Raw genomic sequence first — 18,832 nt, 5'->3', positions numbered from 1 at the left:
ATTGGCTAATACGTCCGTGCCCGTGGTGTCCTATTGGTTAATATTTTTGTATATCTTTTCTTTTTTTTCCCTTTTCTTTGAGGTGTACAGGAAGTCGTCCCTCTCTCCCCCTCTCCGAGAACTCGTGCACGGCGGCGGTGTGTCTGTGTGGCTCCAGTCTAGCCGGTGATTACGGTGGAAAAATGGCGGATACGTTGACACTTTTCACTTCCATAGGGCTCAGTGAGCAGAAGGCGAAAGAAACGCTGAAGAATGAGGCACTGAGCTCGGCCCTGAAGGACGCCGTTACTCAGGTACGAGGCGGAGTGTTTGGGGAAACTGAGCAGGCTGGATTGACAGCAGCTGTGACACAGACTTATTTAGCTCACCTGTTATATCCACCCTCTGTTATTCTTAGTTCTTTTCTTTTTTTTAAAGGTGCTCTGTTTATGTGTATAATGCTTGCTTCATTAATTTAGTTAACTTGCTAATGACTTTGAGTAGTTGTGGGGTCCTTTTATTTTCACCCAGTGACAAACTTGTTACCAAGCTAATAACGAACCAGGGCCACACAAATCCCCAATCCTACTCTATTTCATTTAGATCTACATGATCTAATTAATGACAAGTTTGTTAGAAATGTGAATTAATGAGGTTGAAAGTGACAGGAAGTCAATTATGTTTCCTGTTGTTAAAATGGTGATGTATGTACATTGTGTGTTTATATGTTTGACAGACTGTGAGAATCCCCATGGGACATTAAAGGCTATCTATCCAATTAATTTTATCTCTCAGTTTGCAGAATAAAGTCAAGATAAGAAAAAGTAGTGACACTGGTGTTTCCTGAATGTTATAGACCTCAGAATCGCTGATTAGCTGATTAACTGTTGGCGCACACAAGGATGCAATAAATTAACATGTTTTCATTTTGGTTTCAATAGGCGCATAGTATCCACGGGCCAACAGGAGTGGACAAAGCCATGGGAACACTGCTGTACAGCATGGCAACCCGCCTTAAAGACGTGAAACGTCTGGCCTTCCTCACAGAGAGCATAGCTCTGCGTAAAATCTGCACAGAGCTTCAGCTTGCAGGTAAATTCTGACTGATGAGGTATGAGACATTTGTGGACATGAACAAGATACAAGGATGTCAATACAATCAATCTTTTTCAACAGATATTTTTGTTAATTACATCACATCGCATCATTTATTTCAATATGAAGCATCTGAAATGTATACTGTCGCTCTGCTAGTGTGAAGCACTGAAACAAATCAGGGTAAGCTTGATGGAAATTGTTTAATAGCCCATAAACCTCAGACAAATGTGAAAATACACAACATTTTATGGATATAAAATACACAGATGGGTTGTGGTTATGTTGCCTGTTTTGGGGGCCTGATTTATGGACTTCATAGATGACTGATACTGGATAATCTGGATAATCAAACTGCAAATTCGTACCTATTTGTTTCAGCTGCACTGGACTTTGTGAAGGGTCACCCTCAGGACCCCATCAACCAGAAGCAGTTTGAGGCAGCATGCGGAGTGGGCGTGGTCATAACACCGGAGCAGATCGAAGATGCCGTAAGTGCACAAATTTGCACTTACCAGATAGATGTGTCGTTTTTACGAGCTGTTCAGGGTGCGGTGTGTTTAGTGACACTGGAATGTTGTGCAGGTCGAGTCTGTGATCAAGAAGCACAAGGAGCAGCTGGTAAAGGAGAGGTACCACTTCAACATGGGACTACTAATGGGTATGACCTCACACTTAATTAGTTCAATATTTATGAAAACCCATGAAGCTTGGCTGATTGACAGTATGACTCACTGATCTCATGTGTCTGTTGCAGGAGAGGCACGTGCTGCCCTAAAATGGGCTGATGGGAAGGTCATCAAAAATGAGGTGGACATGCAGGTGTGTTGGAAAAGGAGAATATTATTATTAGTAGTAGTAGTAGTAGTAGTATAAATCGTTTAGCATTATATCTGTCACTGTGATTGGATATTGTGATCAGAGGATATGAGTTTGTTCTGACTGTATACTCAGACTAACCCAAGCTTTGGTCTTAAAGGTCCTACACCTCTTAGGACCCAAGACAGAGGCTGACCTGGAGAAGAAACTTAAGGTAACGCCCCAACAATGTTACGGGAAACTCAGCAATTTGCTTTCTGCCTGAGTCAGAAGTAATCTGGGATATAACGCCCTGCTAAACCACAACTTGGAATTTCTAATATATTACAAAGCAAGTTCATTACGAAACTTCAGGGGTGTTGGTAGATTGATTGTGTCATCTTTTAGCAATGACTCGTTTCCACCTTTTTCTGGCGAAGCTGATGCTATCTGTAGCTTCATATTTGCCTTAATCACTGAACCTTGAATGATATCATTGACATCATCTGTTGTTAATATCTAATTATCCTGCAGCCCCAGAAAGCAAAAGTGGCAGAGAATGAGGTGAAGTTGAAGAAAGAGGAGGTGGCAGTGAATGGTAAGCAGCGGACAAAAAAGATGGCACAAACTGTGCGTGTGTGTATTAGTTTGTTGTTAACTGTGTGTGTTGGTTGTTTAGGTGAGGTGGCCACTGGGGAGGGAAAATCGCTAATGGAGCAGCTCAGAGGAGAAGCAATCAAGTTCCATAAAACAGGTGAGAGGGAGAGTCACCTGTATTTTTTCTTCATCCTCCACCACTAAAGCAACTTTAGCAGTTGTACTTACAGATGGTGTTGATCCTTTATCCTCAACTTTTGTCACACAGGAGAGAACTTTAAAACCGAGGGCTATGTGGTCACGCCGAACACCATGTCCTTGCTTAAAAAGCACCTGGAGCTCACTGGTGGACAGGTACAAACTTTATATCTTCCTCACACTGAAATAGTTTGCGATCTAAATGAAAAGGAAAACAACACAAAAACAATCAGCAGCTGCTTCGTTTATTATATTTATTGATTGTTTGAGTAATAATTCAAACAATAATGCTAAATGTTCCCCTAGTTCCAGCTTCTCAAATGTAACAATGTTGTTTTTGTTTGTCCTATATGATATAAATCAATTTCAATATGGGGTGTTGACAGAACAAGCTATTTGCAGATGTCAGCTAAGAGTTTTCCATGGTTTGACACTTTATAGACTTGAACAATGAATAGATTAGTCATGAAAACGTTTGTCAGTGTTAGTAAATGATCATGCATGTGGTTGATTTTTTTTCCTTGCTCTTTCTTAATCCTTTTAGATACGTACCCGTTTTCCTCCTGAGCCCAACGGCATCCTTCACATCGGCCATGCCAAAGCCATTAACTTCAACTTTGGTTACGCAAAGGTACAAATATTATTTCTCATCTTTCACCACTTCATAAGCTGTTTAATCCGGTGCATTTTTTTTTAAAAACCTTTGTTCTTTCCTCAGGCAAACAGTGGAATTTGTTTCTTGAGGTATGATGACACAAATCCTGAGAAGGAGGAGGAAAAATACTTCACTGCCATCAGGGACATGGTAGAGTGGCTTGGTGAGTTTGATTTACACTCTTTTTTTATTTTGGTCTGATTGAAGTGTCAAAATACACTCCACACTCATAAAGATAGTTGTTTACCAAAGTAAATGTATTCCACAGGCTACCAACCTTATGCTGTCACGCACGCATCGGACAACTTTCAGCAACTCTATGACCTTGCTGTGGATCTTATTCGCAGGTGAGTGTTGGATCCATGCGTACCTGTTGGTAAATGTGCACAGACGCTCAGTAGATGATTAATTTCTTTCTTTGTCATCCCTCAGGGGTCATGCGTATGTGTGCCACCAGAAGGGGGAGGAACTAAAGGGCCATAACGTTCCTCCATCACCATGGCGGGACCGTCCCATGGAAGAGTCTCTGGTGCTGTTTGAGAGGATGAAGAAGGGACTCTTTGCAGAGGGAGAGGCCACGCTCAGGATGAAGATGGTCATGGAGGACGGGAAGATGGATCCTGTGGCATACAGAATCAAATACACACCTCATCATCGGACAGGAGATAAATGGTATAGTGCTTTTCCATTGAGTTTGTTATAATCGCATAAAATAGATTTCTCCTCACTTAATTGAACTTTTTTCCACTAATCTTACTCTGCAGGTGCATCTACCCCACCTATGACTACACCCACTGTCTGTGTGACTCCATTGAAAACATCACACACTCTCTGTGTACCAAAGAGTTTCAGGCCAGGTATACATTCATTCTGTTACATTTGAACATGATAATCTGGAGGCATAGAAATGCATTGTCGGTGTTCACCATCCTTGTTTGTGTCTGTATTTTGTGACAGGCGTTCGTCTTATTACTGGCTGTGTAACGCTCTGGATCGGTATTGTCCCGTTCAGTGGGAATATGGCCGCTTGAACCTCACCTACACCGTTGTGTCCAAAAGGAAAATCATCAAACTGGTGGAGTCTGGTGTTGTCAGGTGAAATAACATTTATGCTTGTTATTTGTTTCCCTTTGATCATTTATCTTTCAACTACTTATATTACATTGCATCACAAGTACAAGAACATTAATTGAATGTAAAAGCAACAAAAAAGAAAATAGAGGATTTTCTACACCATACCATATTTACAGGGTGCTGCAAAATCATTCTCGTGTAGAAATATATTTCCAGTGAGGTCCAAATAGCATGTTTCTTTAAAGCCCAGGGGGGAAAAAAAGCACAGATACCCTGAGTTGACTGACTGATTCTAATTAAAGACTCAATACAAAACAAAATTAAACGTCTGAGGTACAGATTGTATCTCCTCACTTCACCACTGCATCCTGCAGCAATACCACTTCCTCTCATGCAGGAGGTGCAAAATATCAGACAAGTCTGTTTACAAATGTCCTGTCTGTTCTTAATGGAGACAAAAGGGACATTTACACAAAAGTCATCTTAGTCTGAATGACAAACATTTACTCGCAGCTTCATTAACTCGGAAATGTTAGAAATATACAGTATTATGGTTGAAATAATATTAAATGATATTGTCACATTACCAACAGAAGTCTCTTGAAGTCTGTGACTTGAAACTATATGCAGACTGCGGTCTGCTTGTCCAAATATCTGTGGAAAGGGAAAAAAAAAAAAAACCTATTCCAACTACATTTTTTGCATCAGCATGCAGCAAGTGTTCACATGCTGTCTTCATACTGCTTTGAATTCATCATGTAACTGTGGGAGATATCTTTTGTCATTGCAGGGACTGGGACGATCCCCGTCTCTTCACCTTGACTGCTCTGAGAAGAAGAGGTTTCCCATCGGAGTCAATAAACAACTTTTGTGCACGGGTAAGCAGAGTCGGGTTGACGGAGGAGCTCCTAACTGAATACAAGTGGACAGTGCTGTTGTGTAATTATGCGTTACATCTCTCTGCAGGTCGGAGTCACAGTTTCCCAAACAACAACAGAGCCCCACCTACTGGAGTCGTGTGTGAGGGAGGTGCTTAATGACGCAGCACCCAGAGCCATGGCTGTGCTGGAACCACTCAAAGTCACCATAACCAACCTACCTGACAACTCACGGGTTTGTGGTGGTTCTTACGAATACTCTCATTTCATATCAAATGGCTGCATGAGATTTGTTATATACCCTGTCTTGTCCATAGTATTAAACATCCTAGATGCTTAATCTTCCTGCTGCTTCCTTCCTCTTCTCTCTCAGTCAGATGTACGTGTACCAGACTTTCCTTCCAACGAGTCCAAGGGAAGCCACACAGTCCCATTTACTCGCACCATCTTCATAGAACAGGGCGACTTCAGAGAGGTTAGATATTAAATAATCTCACAATACAAGTAGCAGCCTTTCTTCATGCAATTTTAAATGATTGTATACTTGATGATTTACTCTTTTTTTTTATTGCAGGTGATGGAGAAAGGTTACAAGCGTCTGACCCCAGAACAGCCTGTGGGACTGAGGCATGCTGGGTATGTCATTTCTGTGCAGAAAGTCATTAAGGTAAGTTGTTCCACTCAGTAGTTTGAAAAGACCCAGAATCCTTCTGTGTGATTTGTTATGTTATCTGCCATATCTGAAGGATGTGACTTAAGTCTGTTTTCCTTAGTTATACATCACATTATGGAAGAGAAGGATGCTCTTACTACTTCCATTACTTTGTTAAATCTATAACACACACAGATCTTTTTTTTCTTTCTTTTTTTCCACACAGATCTTAATTCTGTTTTTGTTTTTTAGACCTTGAAATATCATTTAAAAAATATTGATTTCTGTCAAATTAATAAGGGCTTTTGGATTTATTAAAAAGTGTGTGTATAATATTTTAAGTAGTTTTCTAGTCGGACACTTGCGATGATGTTGGTTTTTTCATGTTTTTGTATGAAATTTCTGCAAAATCTGGCTGTGAAATCCACATTACTACAGCCCTTTTGTTTGTAAAAATCCATAAGCTCACAAAATATTAATTGTCAATAGATTCAATGTATTCACTTGGTGAATACTTCTAGGCTTTGATCATCCCTACTGGCTTTCACTGATATCTTCCAATACAATGGTGGGAGTGACTGGGAAATGGATATTAAATTGGATACAATGAGTTATTTAAAATGTCCCTGAAAGTCCTAAATTGACGTTGGTTTACCAAACAGGAACCCTGTGTACGTTCTTCACAGTCTTTGTAGATGCATTTACTTCTATTCATCAAGGTCAAGTATAATTTTACTCCCAGCACATCACGTTCTTTCCTCATCTGCTGTTTCTCAGGACGCTCAGGGTAAAGTGGTGGAGCTGGAGGTGAACTGCTGCAGCTCTGACACTGCTGAGAAACCAAAGGCCTTCATCCACTGGGTCAGCCAGCCGCTGGTGTGTGAAGTGCGTCTCTACGAAAGACTGTAAGTCAGAAAACAACCATCGTCACTCAAAACCATTACTTCTTGTAAAAAAAAAAAGTCACGGCAAGTTCTCACTGTCTCTCCAGATTCTTGCACAAACATCCAGAGGATCCATCTGAAGTGCCCAAAGGCTTCCTGAGTGACATCAACCCTGTGAGTAAATCTGCTGATTGAGACAGAAGGCCTTTTTGGATCAACTGAGATGAGTAGATGAAACAACTGCTTGTTTAATGTATTTATGTATTTTGTGCTTTAGAATTCCCTGCAGATAATCAGCAGTGCCTTAGTGGATACCTCCGTAAAGGGAGCAAAGGTGTTTGACAAGTTCCAGTTTGAGAGAGTTGGTTACTTCTCCCTGGACCCCGACAGCACTGCAGACAAGGTACATCAAAGCGTCATGATTTAGAGTTGCAACCACCCATTGATGAAAAGAGTTGTTGAGAAACAATTTGGGGAACTCTAATTGTTGCCTTTCTTTCACCACAGCTGGTCTTCAACAGAACAGTCACCCTCAAAGAAGACCCTGGGAAGATCTGATTGACTGAGATCAAGCTGCACATCCTACTTCCCATGAGCCCACAGGTGCATGCGCAAATTGTCTGCATCACTTAATGTGTAACATCAGCTACAGCATAGACGGCTTAGACTGAGATTGACTCAAATCAGATATTGATACATTCTGCTGTTCTATTGAGATAGTTGATCCCACTAAAACTGGAAAATATGTTTCTATTTTTTTTTTATTATCAGTTGTGATTTGGTCATTAAAATAATCATGGTAACAGTTTGATCAATCTCAAGCTAAGCTAGTCAGTGCCAGAGTCGTCTTTTTCTATATCAGCTGCAATAATATTCACTTACAGTGTTTCCTCTTCTTTGTTGAATGTATGCAAATTTGATTAATGTTCAACAAGGACCTCATGTATGTAGATTTCATACATATACATACATTCATACTCTACGCTGTTGTTACACAGAGGTGATGCTCTCAAATGCCATGACTTTCGTACAAAGGTGGCGTGTCAGTGCCAAACCGCCATGTTTTTTTTAAGACTCAGATGGGTGCATATATATATGTCCTTTTTGACTTGGGACAATAATAAATAATACTTAAAACAGCAATGTCTCTGTTGTCTCTTAGGATACTCTGTTACATTTGTTGAAGACAGTGTGAGTATTGAACATGTTTGATTTAGTAAATGATGATGAATTCAGCCATGAAACTGTACATCCCCTCTCATTTTCCATAATAAGCAATAGATATCCATGCTATTTACCCCACAAACACAACCAAATGTGTTGGATGCAGATTGCAGACCACGCTGAGGTGTAGTGCGTGGGAATTAACCCTCAGCTGCCCAGAGCTTGTTGAGCACCACCCAAATATTCAGCGCATCTCGATCGGACCACCTTAAAAGATTCAGAAGCCAGTGAACCACTAGGAGCGTCTGCCGGGCATAACAGGGTTTTAAGGTAGACTGGTATCTACCCGATCTCGTCGGTCACCTCGTCTTGCTTGTGTCGCCTTTAACAGACTACGCCACTGGGGCAACCTCTCGCGATGTCATGTGACGCAAATCCCGCGATAGAACGACATAGTTACAAATCGCTCTCTCATTGGTCTGAGGAAGGATACCGTGGTAAGATGGCGCCCAGCGAAATATGAGTGGTTGAGAAAAAGAAAAACCACGGCTATCCATCGGACGAAAACCGAGAAAAATAAAGAGCAATACAGCCACAGAGGAGCACCAGTGGCACTTAGTTTCCCTGTCGGTTGGAAGAGGACCGCCGTTGCTAAGGGCAGAGAAAGCACAAGTGGGCGGCTCGATCCTGGGCCCGGTTGAGGAAGAGGTAGCTAACGCGCCCGCTAACGTTAGCCTGCTAGCCACGGAGATAACAAAAATACAGTAGGTGTAACGTTACCGACACGGGAGGGTGTTTTCTGTTTATGCGCCATGACCTACAAAGTTAAAACATTGTCGTTCATTCGCATTATTATCCCTCTCTGCTAGCCGCCCCTTCAACACACACACAGCTGTGGCCGGTACGTTTTTAGTTGCAAACAAAACGCGGCTAGTTAGCTGTGTGTGCACCTGGCTAACCTAGCGCGTTGTGTAATCAGCTGGTAGATTGGCTCTTATGGGGCTATTGTACCATACAACGTTGTCGTAGCTGAACAGTCGTGTGAAACCGTGTGTGTTTTCGTCATGCAGCACTTTCCATCACCACTTTGAATACTGCATCGGATTTGGAAAGTGACCGCGCTTTTGTCCCAGCTCGTATACACGCAGCTAGAATTAACCCTTTCCTATTACCTCCGTGTACGTTGCAACAAGGATAGTGAACTGTAGGTCAGACTGTGAACATTTTAAAGCTTCAACTGATATGTCATCTTGTGGTGACTTTTTATTTCTAAAATAAAAACCATGTTTGGGTCGTCTGTTTTTGATTTGCTTTGCTTTTCTTATCTGGTTGATGTCATCATAAATACTTTAAATCAATTGTGTATTTAAAAAAAATCACCATGTTAACAGGTTCACCCATCGATAGAGGACACTGTCAGCAGCAATGAATAACTCCCTGGATGGTGCAGGCTCCTATGAGGAGCTGGTTAGGCAGAAAGCTCGGAGCATCCCTCAGCATCGCATGAAGGAGTTTCTGGAGTCGCTGGCCAGCAAAGGGCCGGACGCTTTGCAGGAGTTCAGCCAACAAAGTGGAGACACTACGACCACCACCACCACTATGGTCTACCAGCAAGAGGCTAACTGCATTTACACAGACAGCACCGAGGTGGCAGGGTCACTGTTGGAATTGGCTTGCCCCGTAAGTCAATGCACTAAATGGGGCATGTGAGCAAGATCAGTCTCTGAAATGAAGTTTTATTTGAAGGACACTTGTCTTCCTTTTGCAGGTTCAAGTGCAGGTCCAACCTCAACAGCAACAGATACAAGAGGTGACGTCCCAGCAGCAATCTGTACAGCAGAATACAGAGCAACAAATAGTGCAGGTTTGCACATTTGGTGTTTCGTTTGCCACTGATTTCTTGTTCTATTTCATGCCCGATCCACTAAATTTTGGACTGTCGTGTTATATTTTCAGGTGCAGATCCAGGGCCAGCAGCAAGGGCAGATGCTGGGTCAGGTCCTCCAAGTGCCCTCTGGTTCCCATCAACAGCTACAAGGTGTGACTACTGCTCAGCTGATTCAACCAGGGGAGCTCACAGAGGAGCAGCACCAACAGGTACACTTATCTTGAATGCAGGATTACAAATTTTGTGACCAGTCAGAATTTAAATGTAGTTACTAATTACTGTCGCACTCCCATGTGTTTCAGCTGCAAGCCCAGTTGGTGGCAGCTGTTGCAGGAGGACAGCAGATCCAAATCCAGACAGTGGGGGCTCTGTCTCCCACCCAGCAGCAGGATAGTGAGAGGAGGATACTGGGAACCACAGTTGCCACATCCCAGGGAGCAGGCGTCCTCCAGCCGGCCAAAAAGCGCAAGGTGGACATGCCCATCACCGTGTCCTATGCCCTGCCTGGTCAGCAGGTGGCGACAGTCCTGGCAATCCCCCAGGGACAGGGCCAGCAGCAAAGTTACGTGTCCCTGCGACCAGACCTCCTGACAGTGGACAGTTCTCACCTATACAGTGCTACAGGCACCATCACCAGTCCCACAGGAGAGACCTGGACCATCCCTGTGTATTCTGCTCCTGCCGGGTCCGGAGGCCGCGAGCAGGTGACACACATCGCCATCCCCCAAGAGGCTTATGGGACAGTCCAGGTTACAGGGGCAAACACTACAACAATGACTACAATGCCAACACAAGTTACGGTTGAAAACGACAAGCTAAAAATCCCTGCCAGTCAGAGTCAAACAGCGCAGGCGGTTTCCAGCATAACAAGCTCTGGAGTAATGGGGGGGCAGGAGGAAGTGGTGCACACTCTGGCTGCAAACACGCTGTTCCCTGCTCAGCTGATGAATGGAAACATTCACATCCCGGTGGCGGTGCAGGGATACCCCAATGCTACACAGTCCCTTATCTGGGACCCACAGCAGCAGGTACTGCACACGCAGGGGCTGTCAGGGCAGGACGCACAGCAGCTACAGGTACGAACGCAGTTGTAGATTTGACACATGTTCTTTAAGCTTTAGCATACAAACGTCTAGAGCTGTATTTACTGTATGTGCTAATTTATGTTGGTGTGTTTGTGTATGTGCAGGGCCAGACGGTGGTAGCGGAGGTAGATGGTCAAGGCCAGCAGCAAGTACAGGTGCAGGAGCTGCTGCTTCCTGCCACATTAAAGCCAGAAGAAGGCCTGGATGTGTGGCGGCTCTGGGCTCAGAGGAAAAACTTAGAGTTGGAAAAATCCGACAAAAACACACTGGCCCCAATTGGCCGTAAGTACACACACACAGTGTTTGTTGTGGTGTCGAAATATCATTTCTCTCTCTTTTTATCCGTCAAACTGATCACTGATGTGTGTGTGTGTGTGTGTTTCTAGGACGTCAGGCACTACGTTTCCAGGAGGACTTGGTGTCTTGTGCTGTCGCTGAGCTCTGCATGGGTCTCTCTTTGATGACAACAGAGTCCCGGGGGCTGGAAGGGGAATCTTATGAAGCCGATGTTCTTTACTATGTATTTCTGTGCATACAAAAAGTAAGTTCACTATCCACACACATGCACAGACACACTCACTCCCCATTCAACATCCACTCCTCCCTGTCGGTACTTAGTCGTGATGAGGAAACACTGACTGCATCTTTTCTTTTTTTTTTTTCCCCCCGCCCGTTCTCTCTCCTCCAGTATCTGTTTGATAACGGTCGTGTGGATGACGTCTTCTCAGATCAGTACTACACTCGCTTCGCCCATAGTCTGCATCAGATCCTGGATCCATGGAGACCATCCGTTCACCCTCTAGGTGAGAACTGTAGGTGTCCCAACTCAGTGTGAACTTGCAATGTGTCTTTCTCTGTATTGTGCTCAGTAGTGAATACACAAACCAACCGTGTTAACAGCGATGACATTCATAGTAGGGCTGACCCAAAAAATTCGAAGCTTCGTTCGTTGCCATGGTAATCGATCATGAAAGTCCGTGATCGATTTTTTTAGTTTTGCTCCTTTTTTCCTTTTTGACACCGGTTCTCATCGGCAATTGTTACATTAAAATGAGTAGGCGACTTGGCATCCTGGAAACCTGCCTGATTTTGGAGATATGCAGTGTTTGTTTGCCATTACTTTCATTATTTCCGCTACGATCGCGCACCCCCCCGGCCGTCGAAGCTTCGATTTAAATCGATTTTATGTCCGCGAAGCTTCGATTATCAAAATATGATAATCGGGTCAGCCCTAATTCATAGTTTCTCCCTCAGTCTAAACCCCTGTCCTGCAATGTTGCTGCCATAGAGTCGGATCTCATTCTGTGTAGTGAAATATTACAGCTGCACAGTAGAATTAAAGCCCAGTGGTGGATTAGAGTAAAATTTTATTTTAAAAGTTTATTATGTCGGCATACAGACAGTATTATCTGCAGAGGTTTCAGTTCCATATAGCATCCTACATATCACAAGTGAAGCTGTTGACAGCTCGTTGTTTGCATTCCTTTGTAGTATGAGAGAAGAATTGTCCTCTTGAAGGTTTATTATTATTTTTATTATCATTATTATTGTTGTCTTTGTCATTGCTGTTATGTAGCAATGACATGGTGAAGAGTGAGTCTTTTCTATTCTGTAGGATATCATAACAGAGTTCTTTATCTCTTAACTGTATTTTAACGTTATTTGATTAATCAGTGTGACAGTATCGTAATGTTGTGATGGTAGTCAACGCAACACAAATTATTTTTTTCCCTGTAACTACCGCCTAGAGTCGATGTCTCTCTCCCTTTGGCATGAACTGCTGGCTCTTAATAATCGGCCCCTTATCTTTCCAACCAGGTTACATTATCCCCAGTCATGTGACAGAGGAGATGTTGTGGGAATGTAAACAGCTGGGAGCCCATTCACCCTCTACACTGCTCACAACTCTAATGTTCTTCAACACAAAGTGAGTTAAAGCAATATTACTCGATATATATGTAAATATACAGATGAACAGATTAATTTACAACAGATAACTCCCAATTTGCTAATCTGCAAAAACAAATCCAGGAACCTTGGTGTAATTATTCTGTATCACCCTTCTCACACTGTGTTATCGTTCTACAGATATTTCCACCTGAAGACAGTGGATCAGCATCTAAAAGTGGCCTTTTCGAAGGTGCTTAGACATACCAGGAAAAGTCCCAACAACCCCAAAGACAAGAGCACCAGCATCCGATACCTTAAGTCAACAGAGAGGTTCATAGGTCAAAAAGGTAAGAGCGCACATGGATTTAATAGGCACAGTGATGTCTGATGGGAAACCCAATGTTAAAGGATAATAAACGACTTCCTTTCTTCCCTCAGTGACGGATGACATGTACTCAGAGCAGCTGGAGGACCCAGACAACCCACTGCGATGCCCCATCAAACTCTACGATTTCTACCTCTTCAAATGGTAAATATATAAAACATAATTTGAATGCAACACAAAGATTTCTGGCCAGGTTTAGGTATGATTAGTCTTTCAGAGCTGCTGTTGCTGCTGTTGTTACCTTCAAATAAAACTGTTTTGTTATTGACATGCGAGGTGGAGGACACATTACACTCTGTGTTCAAGTGCTTTAAGAACACGGTTGCTAGGCAACTGACAAATACATGGATGTCATTTAATAACTTATTTTTTTTTGCTTTCAAAAACAGTGAAGTATTTTTAATGTTTCTTGCCTTTCAAAAGCATGACGAGTAGTAAAGGAACTACCCTCTCTGACCTTGGCTGCCTTTTTAAAAGTGAAAGGCTTCCTTCACTTAAAGTGGAGAAAAATGCTTTTTAGAATAGAAATGCCAACAAAAGGTGGTTGTACACATGAACTCTATAATCACACACTGGATCTGGTTTTACTTTCAAATACCAATCTTTAAATGTGATTTCACGCAACTAGAGATCTCTGCACATGGCAACATGAAGAAGGAATATTCAGTTTTAGTTTCAGCTATCGCAGAAAGTGTGAGAAAGCATCTGCAATACAAGCCCAAAATGGTTGGTATCTGCTGTGGATTTTTTGTCCTTACATATTAATAGATGAGAACAGTCGGCTGATCCACGACCACTATTAAACATTTTTGGCAGATGCTGTATTTCTGTGAGTGTGCCAGTTACAATTACACATGGCTGCTGCATGGTAATTATTCATCAGTATTTTTAACCCTCACACTCAACTCGGTAGTATATAATAAGTAGCACACACAGTGAGCAGCACAGTGAATTTGACACTTGGTAAAATCATTTAGCTCTGTGGTGAGTTTAGGGATCACTGGGTTTTAAGACGCTGACAGTTCATGGAAAGACATGACAGAAACAGTGAGTTCTTCAGAGCATCAGGGGAAACTGAGAAATATCTGTAAATCTGTTATTGTCATTTACACCCATTCTGTGTGACCGAGTTACTATGGTTACAGTGCACATCTTGTAAATGGTCCACATGGCCGACATGTTTTGTTGTGGTCGTCTGTGGCCTTCCAGTGCAGTGAACGGGTTGGGAGGAGGAGGGACAACACAGTGCTGATCATAAATCATGATCATCAGCCTGAAAACTGAATTTACAACATCTTGCTTTCCTCTGGCGTTTGATGGATGGCAGATGGAAATTATAACGAGAAAAACACACCTATCTACTATGTTTCTCTCTTCGTAGTTTAGCTGAAATGTTAACTGTTTGATCTGATTTAGGAGCGTATTCTGAAATCATTCTCACACTGTGTTCTCTCTCTCTCTCTCTCTGTCAGTCCACAGAGTGCTAAAGGTCGCAACGACACCTTCTACCTGACCCCCGAGCCCGTGGTGGCTCCAAACAGCCCCATCTGGTACTCGACTCAGCCAATCCCAAAAGAACAGCTGGAGCAGATGCTTGCCCGCATCCTGGTCATCCGTGAAATCCAAGAAGCCATTCACATGTCGGAGAGCTTGCACTAGTTTGACTGGGAGGAGAGCGATAACACGGACTAGACTCTCCCTCTTCCTCTTCACCCAGCCTTTGATTGCTCATTATCAGTAGTTTTCTATTCTCTCACACCCTCTTGTGGTCTGTAAGGGTGGCATGTATATGTTTATATTCATTATGTGTCAGCATATCTTTGCGCACATGGACTGTACATACACATACAAACAATACAGATAATAATTTCTCTTACTGAGGCAATCGCTCAAGTCCTTTTTTTTCTTTCTCTTTTTGTTTTGGCCAAAGGATGTAGTGTCTAATCTTTTTATTGGACCTGAACTCTAATTTAAATGTTATTTTAACTGTCGGTTCTCCTTACAATAGTCCTGATCGCTTTCTTTTTCTCTTCCATTTTGTTTTAATCTGTAATATACTTCATATATATTTTCTCTGGGTTTGGCCTGCGCTGTGCTGCTTTTCTTAGACTTCCCTCTTCGTTGCTCTTCCTTCCCTCATCTGCCTTGGTCACTGTTAAGTCTCACAGTGAGTACCTCAGTGGTATTAAGACTGCATTACTAAGCCAAACATAGGCTAAAAGTGAAATTTTCAATGAATTGTCCCTCTTCATTTGTATTTCACTCGTGGAGTTCACACGTGGACAACACCAAACTCTGGAGATGACTCGCTTGTTAGTGAACGCTGCTCTGGGCTGTGGCTCCCTCTGTCGGCACAGCTCAGCAGCTCTAAATCACATCAAGACTTTACTCTGTTATGAATTTTATTGCAATACAGTGTCACCCACTCGACCTGCAGCTACTAGCACTTGCCACATGGTGGAGACGTGGCAGACAGAGTGCGCAGGATGCTGACCCTGCTGGATCCTTTTGTCTTTCTCCCCCCCCCCCTCCCTCTTTCTTCCTCCCTCCTCAATACACCACCAACCAACCCCACAACTCGCCCGAACAGGGATCTATTGTATCATACATGTTTATTACATGACAGATGAAAGACTCTACGAAGCTGGGTAGCCCTTAATGTTGTATAATGTATAATACTCATAGCTCCTTCATGTACTGTAATGGGTTTCAGTCATCTAAGGAGAATGGCAGTGCCTGTGTGTTTTTGAAACATGACCTTTTTTGTACAGCCACTATACCATGTGTCTGCCTTTCTAGCAAGTCCAGTATCAATTCTGCACATGCATCCTTAAGTACTGATAGCCTGCATTGTGTGATATAAAATGATGCACAATGATTTTTTTCTAAATAAAAGTCATCTCACACCGTCACTTTATCAATAATGGAGGCAAACAAGCTCACAACAACCAAACAGAAATGCGCTCAGACATCTTTTCGTAGCAACAGAGGAGACATGAGAAATCTTTGTTGATCCTGATCCGACCTTTGTGCCCATGTGCACCAGTAGCATTCCTTGGTAGCAGCTTCATATTATTCTCACCACTCTTCATGCTCAGTAATTCACCGTAGAGGGACAGGTTTTACTTGAATGACAGGTGTTGGGCTCAATTTCTGCTCACGGCAACAAGGTGAACAGGTGTGTGTGTCGTTTCGTCACCAGCGTTTATTTGCATGTTGTCAGGCCAGTTTTGTGCCTGCAGGGCCAGGCATTCAACACACACAGCATTATCCCTGGTCTTTTGTGTGTGTGTTTTTCTATTATCAGCTTTTATGTGAGTTCAGGAGGGCTGTGAGCCTGGATGAAATGAGGATGAGGAGGGCAGTAACCTCCTCAGTAGGTTCCCTGGGTTTAAAACCTGCTGTATTGTGGTCTGTGGCGACTCTGGCGGAGGTTTCTGCCTGCGACGGTGGCGTCTCCTCCTCCCTGTTCGGTCTCCTCCGGAGCCATGAGGCCGATCCTGAGTGTGGTGGTTAATATTTGAACTGGCTCCCTGAATCTGTGGGCTGCTGGGAGAAAAGAGAGGACACCTAATTAAAATGTCATCACGCGTTACACTGACTAATAATACGCTGCCCTGTGCTGAAAATTCAATATGGTGTGTGTTGGTGCTCGGTGGGAGCTTATTTCTGCACTCTTACCATGCTGAGCTTCCTCCTGTTCCTCCGCTGAGCCATTGTAGCAGACACTGATGTACAAATATGTACTGATCCTGAGCACACACAAAGGAATGAGCATGTAATGAGGATGCTTTGTTTAATGGGGTTTGCGATGCACCAGTAGAGCAGAGAGTTAACGAGCATGAAGATGACAAGTTTATGAGTGTCACAGAAACTAACTATTCATTTTAATACACTCACTACTGCAATGAAAACTGGAATATCACATACATTTGATGTTTAGTTGATGAAGTTAGCAAAGTTAGGACACTGAGGTGCTTTACATGTGCTTGAACATGCTAGGTTTCTACTCTCCCATTTACAATGGAAAACACTGCCACCCTGGTTGCTTTGTTTTATTTGCTGCAGACTGTATTACATAACTGTAGCCTCACCTTAGCTTTGAGGCTAATGTCCACATACTTTACACTGAGCTAAAATAACTAATATAACTCTTTGCAAAAATGCTGTTAATCTGTCATCTAAACAGTGTGAAAGGGCATAAACTCCAGATTCACCCAAACCACTAGAATGGTGCTCACAATGTAATGCATAATTAATTACATAATAGTATAATTACACAATATAAAATAAAACACAGGAGACATTTTGACTGTGTAACTGGTACTTTTCAGCCTGAAATTTTGCTGATAACACTTTTTGGTCTTACACATAATTAACTGTAAATGAGCTTTTACACTAGAAAACTAAACAGAAACAAATTTAACTTAACCCCTTCAGACCCGCATTTTTTTGGCTGAGCAAAAAAAATTTTTTTTTATGTATTCTGACTCCTCTCAAACATAAAAACAAAGTGGAAAAAAAACATTTTTGCTAACTCATGTTTTTAATAGTATTTTTTCATGTCCATTCCAATGGACGCCAGGACTAAACGGCTGTAAAATGTCAGAAAAACTTAAGAAAAATAAGGTTGTGTTTTTCCACATAGTAATCAATCAGTTATGACCTAAACATCTGGAACTGGATGTTTGCATGGTTTTGAGTTTGTGTGCAGTTCTAAACATGTTCATCAACTTGATAGAAGCCTGCAAGAACAGAGGAGGATGTCGCACTTGTCACAAAAGATGTGTTTTTTCATGTATATAGTCTTAATCTGATAGCCTCGTTGTTTTCATCATAATCTGGCATGTCAACCATGTCATACTGTACTTTAGGTAGAATATAGGTACAGTGGCAAGAAATAGTATGAACCCTTTGGAATTTCCTAGTTTTTCTGCATTAATTGCTTTGCTTTCCATTGCAGGCCTGACGTTTGCCACTCCACAACACTAATGGGAAAATATTTCGTCGACTGTTGAAACTAAGATTTAATTTTTTGTATTTATTTTTTAAAGTAAAAGTTTATCGAGACTTCCTACAGGATAATGTCAGGGTGGCTGTCCACTAGCTGAATTCAGTAGAATAGCGTGATGCAGCAGGACAATGAGCCTAACATTGAAGTAAATCTACAACCTAGATAATCTAGAGTAGCTTCAAAAAAAGAAAATCCACCTTTGGGAGCGGTCCAGTCAGAGCCCAGACCTGAATCCAATAGGTATGCTATGGAATGAACTCCATTCACACCAGACATCCTAAGAACATGGCTGAGCTGAAGCAGTTCTGTAAGAACCAATGGTGTTGTGCAGTTCTGATCTGCAGCTACAGGAAACGTTTGGTTGAGGTTTTTGCTGCCAAAGGAGGTTCAACCATGTATTAAATCCAAGGGTTCACTTACTTCTTCCACCTGCACTGTGAATGTTTATTGGACATGTTCAATGAAGACATGAAATATTATAATTGTGTGGAATTAGGTTAAGCTCATCGTGTTTGTTTATACTTGTGACTTAGATGTAGATCGGATCACATTGAATGGCTAATTAATGCAGAAAACTAAGAAATTCCATATTTTGT

General features: G+C 42.3%; 2 protein-coding genes across 3 annotated transcripts; both read left to right on the top strand.

Annotated features, from left to right (window-relative positions):
* Positions 1–76: 76 nt before the first annotated feature.
* Positions 77–7,949, top strand: qars1 (glutaminyl-tRNA synthetase 1). Its single transcript, XM_083976099.1, has 23 exons — positions 77–293; positions 921–1,071; positions 1,456–1,565; positions 1,660–1,735; positions 1,832–1,896; positions 2,054–2,107; positions 2,407–2,470; positions 2,552–2,626; positions 2,738–2,823; positions 3,212–3,298; positions 3,386–3,485; positions 3,591–3,669; positions 3,755–3,994; positions 4,087–4,179; positions 4,280–4,417; positions 5,187–5,274; positions 5,363–5,509; positions 5,648–5,749; positions 5,849–5,941; positions 6,704–6,831; positions 6,918–6,984; positions 7,088–7,213; positions 7,318–7,949. The coding sequence occupies exons 1-23, from the start codon at positions 183–185 to the stop codon at positions 7,366–7,368; spliced, it is 2,331 nt and encodes a 776-aa protein (XP_083832225.1). The 5' UTR covers positions 77–182; the 3' UTR covers positions 7,369–7,949.
* A 524-nt stretch (positions 7,950–8,473) lies between these two features.
* Positions 8,474–16,098, top strand: LOC310988289 (transcriptional regulator QRICH1-like). Of its 2 annotated transcripts, none has more exons than XM_083974833.1 (12): positions 8,474–8,682; positions 9,366–9,654; positions 9,743–9,838; positions 9,931–10,071; positions 10,165–10,938; positions 11,052–11,229; positions 11,334–11,488; positions 11,636–11,750; positions 12,766–12,874; positions 13,036–13,184; positions 13,276–13,366; positions 14,695–16,098. In XM_083974833.1, the coding sequence occupies exons 2-12, from the start codon at positions 9,400–9,402 to the stop codon at positions 14,879–14,881; spliced, it is 2,250 nt and encodes a 749-aa protein (XP_083830959.1). In that variant the 5' UTR covers positions 8,474–8,682; positions 9,366–9,399; the 3' UTR covers positions 14,882–16,098. The 2 variants fall into 2 exon arrangements, with proteins under 2 accessions (XP_083830959.1, XP_083830958.1); XM_083974832.1 differs by having other exon boundaries at positions 11,636–11,759.
* Positions 16,099–18,832: the final 2,734 nt, after the last annotated feature.

The sequence above is a fragment of the Trachurus trachurus genome (genome assembly GCF_905171665.1).
Source record: "Trachurus trachurus genome assembly, chromosome: 7".
NCBI lineage: Eukaryota > Metazoa > Chordata > Actinopteri > Carangiformes > Carangidae > Trachurus > Trachurus trachurus.
Note: the sequence above shows the minus strand (reverse complement) of the source record. Positions and strands in the feature narration are given on the sequence as shown.

Coding starts and splice junctions, on each gene's coding strand:
- LOC310988289 (XM_083974832.1), top strand. CDS start 9,400: ATGAATAACTCCCTGGATGGTGCAGGCTCCTATGAGGAGCTGGTTAGG. Junction 9,655..9,742: donor TGTTGGAATTGGCTTGCCCC/GTAAGTCAATGC, acceptor TTCCTTTTGCAG/GTTCAAGTGCAGGTCCAACC. Junction 11,760..12,765: donor TCACCCTCTAGGTGAGAACT/GTAGGTGTCCCA, acceptor CTTTCCAACCAG/GTTACATTATCCCCAGTCAT.
- qars1 (XM_083976099.1), top strand. CDS start 183: ATGGCGGATACGTTGACACTTTTCACTTCCATAGGGCTCAGTGAGCAG. Junction 2,471..2,551: donor AGAGGAGGTGGCAGTGAATG/GTAAGCAGCGGA, acceptor TTGGTTGTTTAG/GTGAGGTGGCCACTGGGGAG. Junction 6,985..7,087: donor TCCTGAGTGACATCAACCCT/GTGAGTAAATCT, acceptor TTTGTGCTTTAG/AATTCCCTGCAGATAATCAG.